At 42.8% G+C, this 5,365-nt stretch overlaps 1 protein-coding gene across 1 annotated transcript; it reads left to right on the top strand.

The window, feature by feature from the left end:
* The first annotated feature begins 1,812 nt into the window (after positions 1–1,812).
* LOC138877638 (uncharacterized) lies at positions 1,813–2,178 on the top strand. Its single transcript, XM_070157262.1, has one exon. It carries the CDS (start codon positions 1,813–1,815, stop codon positions 2,176–2,178), a length of 366 nt encoding a protein of 121 aa, XP_070013363.1.
* Positions 2,179–5,365: the final 3,187 nt, after the last annotated feature.

Genomic DNA, 5,365 nt, shown 5'->3' with positions numbered 1-5,365 from the left:
TGGTGTGTCATGTGAGGTATTTATAGATCATTGAAGCCTCCAGCACTTGTTCAAACAGAAGGATATAAATTTGAGGCAGCGGAGATGGTTGGAGCTGCTAAAGGACTACGATATTGCTCTTCTGTATCATCCAGGGAAGGTCAATGTGGTGGACGATGCCTTGAGTAGGAAGGCAGTGAGTATGGATAGCCTTGCATACATTCCCATTGGTGAGAGACCCCCTGCAGTTGATGTTCAGGCCTTGGCCAACCAGTTTGTGAGATTAGATGTATCGGAGTCCAGTCGGGTTCTAGGTTGTATGGTTACTTGGTCTTCCTTATTTGATTGCATCAGAGAGTGCCAGTATGATGATCCTCATTTGCTTGTCCTCAACGAAAAGGTTCAGCACGGTGATTCAACAGATGTGACTACTGGAGATGACGGAGTGTTGAAAATATAGAGCCAGATATATGTGCCCAATGCAGATGGGCTACGGGAGTTAATTCTGGATGAGGCCCAAAACTCACGGCATTCCATCCATCTGAATGCTGCGAAGATGTACCAAGATCTGAGATAGCATTATAGTGGGGTATATAGCTCGATGTCTCAACTGTCAGTAGGTAAGATATGAACATCAAAGACTAGGTGGATTGCTTCAGAGGATAGAGATCCCAAAGTGGAAGTGGGAGTGGATCACCATGGATTTCTTAGTTGTACTCCCATAGACTTTGAGGAAGTTCGATGCTATTTAGAAGATTATAGATCGGCTAAACAAGTCTACACACTTCATTCCAGTTGGTACTACTTATTCTTCATACCGGTTGGCTGAGATTTACATCCGAGAGATTGTTCACCTTCACTGTGTTCTTGTTTCTATCATTTCAGATAGAGGCACGCATTTTACATCATTTCAGTGAAGGTGCAGTGGAGAGGTCAGCCTGTTGAGAAGGTACTTGGGAGACCAAGCGGGAGATGTGGATTAGATATCCACACCTATTTGTGACTCCAGATATGTTTCTTGACCAGTTCAAGGACGAACATTTGTTTAAGAGGGGGAGGATGCAACGACTCGACCGGTTATTTCAAGAGTTGTAGCACATTTCACCCATTTTCTACTCCTTCTGTGCTCTACAACTATTATATGACTTATCGGGTTTGTTGGTTCGGGTCCGAATAAATTTCAAAAGGACATGATGAGCTTCCTAGGATGGCCCACCTACATCAGCCGATTCATAGCACAGTCCACGGTAATATGTGAACCCATCTTTAATATGCTGAGGAAAGATGCCGAGACAAGTTGGACCGAGGATTGTCAGAAAGTTTTTGACAAGATCAAGGAATACATGTCCACACCACCAGTTCTAGTCCCACCTGAACCAGGACAACATTTGCTACTTTATCTATCCGTGTTAGATGGAGCCTTTGGATGTGTTTTGGGACAACATGAGGAGACGGGAAGAAAGGGAAAAGCCATATACTACCTGAGCAACAAATTCACACCTTAAACGCACTTGCTGTGCTTTGACCTGGACAGTCCAGAAGTTAAGGCATTATTTCTGCGCCTACACTACATACCTCATATACAGGATAGATCCTCTAAAGTACATATTTCAGAAGCCCATGCCTACGGGGAAGTTTGCTAAATGGCAGATACTGCTGAGTGAGTTCGACATCGTCTATGTAACTCAAAAGGCAGTCAAGGGACAAGCATTGGTAGATCACCTCGCTGAAAATCCGCTGGGAGGAGAATACGAACCCTTGAAAATGTATTTTCCTGATAAAGAAGTATCATTCGTGGGAGAAGACATTGTGGAAGCATATGACGATTAGAGAATGTTCTTTGATGGAGCCTCAAATTTCAAAGGAGCAGGAATTGGAGCAGTTCTGGTATCAGAAATGGGTCAGCATTATCCAGTATCTGCTAAACTCAGATTTCCCTGCACCAACAACATGGCAAAATATGAGGCTTGCATACTAGGGCTCAACATGGCAGTCGACATGAACATTCAGGAATTGTTGGTGATCGGCGATTTAGATTTGCTTGTGCACCAGGTGCAAGGAGAATGGGCTACCAAGAATTCCAAGATATTGACATATTTTCACCATATGCAGGAATTGAAAAAGAGGCTCATGAAGATAGAATTCCGACATATGCCTAGAATTCATAATGAGTTCGCGGACACATTAGCCAATCTATGATACAACATCCAGATAAGAACTACATTAATCCTATCCTAGTGAGGATCCATAACCAGCCGGCGTATTGTTCTTATGTCGAGGAAGAAACAAATGGAAAACCTTGGTTCCATGACATCAAGGAGCACTTATCAAAAGGAGAATACCCGAAGCATGCAAATCACATTCAGAAACGCACGCTCCGGAGATTGTCAAATCACTTCTTCCACAGTGGAGGGAACCTGTACAGAGGAACTCCGGATTTGATTTTGCTAAAGTGTGTCGATGCAAAGGAAGCTTATAAGCTACTTGAGAATGTACATGCTGGGACATGTGGCCCGCACATGAATGGTTTCATTCTGGCCAAGAAGATACTCAGGGCAAGTTACTTTTGGATGACCATGGAGACGGATTGTATTCAGTATGTCCGAAAATGCTTTCAATGTCAAGTGCATGTCGACATGATAAAAGTGCCAGTAAATGAGCTCAATGCAACAAGATTACCTTGGCCATTTGCCACCTGGGGAATGGATGTTATTGGGCCGATTGATCCCATGCATTCAAACGGACATCGGTTTATTCTGGTAGCCATTGATTACTTCACAAAATGGGTAGAATTTGTATCTTACAAAGCTGTGACCAAGAAAGTCGTCGCAGATTTTGTCAAGGATCGTATTGTCTGCCGATTCGGAATTCCTGAGTCCATTATTACCGACAATGCCGCCAACCTCAACAGTGACATGATGAAAGCTATATGTGAAACTTTCAAAATCAAGCACAAGAATTTCACCGCCTACCGACCTCAGATGAATGGAGCCGTAGAAGTCGCCAATAAGAACATTAAGAAGATACTGAGGAAAATGGTAGAGAATCACAAGCAGTGGCATGAGAAGTTACCCTTTGATTTGTTAGGGCACCGCACCACAGTTTGCACATCAACCGGGGCAACCCCCAACATGTTGGCTTATGGTACCGAGGCTGTTATCCCAGCCGAAGTAGAGATTCATTCTCTAAGAGTCATACAGGAAGCTAAACTCAGTGATACAGAATGGATAAGAAATCGCAATGAATAGTTGGACCTTATTGATAGAAAGAGAATGAATGCAGTATGTCACGGCCAACTTTATCAAAACAGAAGGACCAGAGCCTTCAACAAAAGAGTCAAACCAAAATAGTTCGCACCAGGGCAGCTGGTATTAAAAAAGATTTTCCCATACCAAGATGAAGCCAAAGGGAAATTCTCTCCCAAATAGCAAGTTCCGTATATGGTTCACAGAGTACTAACAAGAAGAGCACTCATACTTGCAGAGATGGATGGAGAGATCTGGCCAAAACCAATCAATTCAGACGCAGTCAATAGATACTATGCCTAGATTATTTCACATTTCTATTATGATGTAATTTAACTACGCTTGACCCGATTCCCATTTAAGAGGGGATACGTAGGCAGCCTTATGGGTTCGGTCATATCATAATAAAATTTTCATTTTCCCCCAAAAATCAGAAACTAGGGCAGAATTTTGAGGAGTGTCCTAAAAATTCTAGAACAAGTCCAGCCAGCGTCATCACATGCCAGGAAGTCAGTAATCAGTCAAGAACTGGAGCAGAATTTTGAGAAGGATTCTCAAAATTCCGAAGAAGATTCAGTTGGGTCCGCCATCCACAAACAGTTAAAAATCATCTACCAAACTGGGGCAGAATTTTGAGGAGGACGCTCAAAATTCCAACATAAGAGAGCTGCAATGCCTTCGAAATGTGTTACAGTCGCTAGTTCATCAAAAATTACTTGATATATCAATACGCTTCCAAAACAATTCTATTTTATCAATGAAAGCATATTTTTCGAAAATTCTATTTTTTCATAATAGTCAGGTGCTACCTAGGGGAACTGGAAAGGGGCTTCTAGAGTGGAGCAAAGCAAGACTAGCAGAAGAAGCAAGAACCACCCTCCCCTCATGAAACTTACATTTTTTCTTTGAACATAGGCACATTTGCAGATTGCATTCGCACACAAAGCAAATTCACCATCCATCCGTCAATCAGACACTAAACATATCATAGCTAAGACATACTCTACCTTTATCTGCTATTCTCTCTTTGCATGAGTCTAATCTCTGACTCCACATTTGCATGAGTCTAATCCTTGACTCCACATTTGCATAAGTCTAAGCCCTGACTCCATATTTGCATGAGTCTAAGACCTTACTCTATATTTGCATGAGTCTAAGCCTTATCTTCACATTTGCATGAGTCTAATCCTTGACGCCATATTTGCATGGAACTAAGCCTTGTCCCGAATCTTGCATGAGGCTAAGCCTGCCTTCATTGTGCATAAGGCTAAGCATATGCCTTCCATTTTGCATGGGACTAAGCCTTGTCCCGAATCCTGCAAGAGGCTAAGCCCTGCCTCCATTTTGCATAAGGCTAAGCATTGCCTTCCATTTTGCATGGGACTAAGCCCTGTCCCGAATCTTGCATGAGGTTAAGCTCTACCTCCATATTTGCATAAGTCTAAGTGTTGCCTTCTCTTACATGAGTCTAATCTTTGACTCCATATTTGCATGGGACTAAGCCTTATCCCGAATCTAGCATGAGGCTAAGCTCTGCCTCCATTTTGCATAAGGCTAAACATTGCCTTCCATTTTGCATGAGACTAAGCCTTGTCCCAAATCCTGCATGAGGCTAAGCCCTGCCTCCATTTTGCATAAGGCTAAGCATTGCCTTCCATTTTGCATGGGACTAAGCCCTATCCCGAATTTTGCATGAGGTTAAGCTCTACCTCCATATTAGCATAAGGCTAAGCATTGCCTTCTCTTGCATGAGTCTAATCCTTGAATCCATATTTGCATGAGGCTAATCCTTGTCTCCATACCTGCATGAGTCTAAGCCCTGACTCCATATTTGCGTGAGTCTAATCCCAGACTCCATATTTGCATAAGGCTAAGCACTGCCTTCTCCCTACATGAGTCTAAGCCCTGACTCCATATTTGCATGAGGCTAATACTTGCCTCCCTGTTTGCATAAGTCTAATCCGTGCCTCCCCACTTGCACGGGACTAAGCATTGTCCCATCTTTGCATGTATATTGCTCTATTTCTACTACCATTTATTTGCCTTTCAATCGGGATGAGCTCTGCCCTCTACTTAGCAAGACTAAACCTTTGTCTTGTTACTTCATATTACTACATATCATGGGCTGAAACATCGCCAAT

The sequence above is a fragment of the Nicotiana sylvestris genome, chromosome 9, assembly GCF_000393655.2.
Source record: "Nicotiana sylvestris chromosome 9, ASM39365v2, whole genome shotgun sequence".
In the NCBI taxonomy this organism is placed as follows: domain Eukaryota; kingdom Viridiplantae; phylum Streptophyta; class Magnoliopsida; order Solanales; family Solanaceae; genus Nicotiana; species Nicotiana sylvestris.
This window is presented reverse-complemented; position numbering and strand designations above follow the sequence as displayed.

Coding starts and splice junctions, on each gene's coding strand:
- LOC138877638 (XM_070157262.1), top strand. CDS start 1,813: ATGTTCTTTGATGGAGCCTCAAATTTCAAAGGAGCAGGAATTGGAGCA.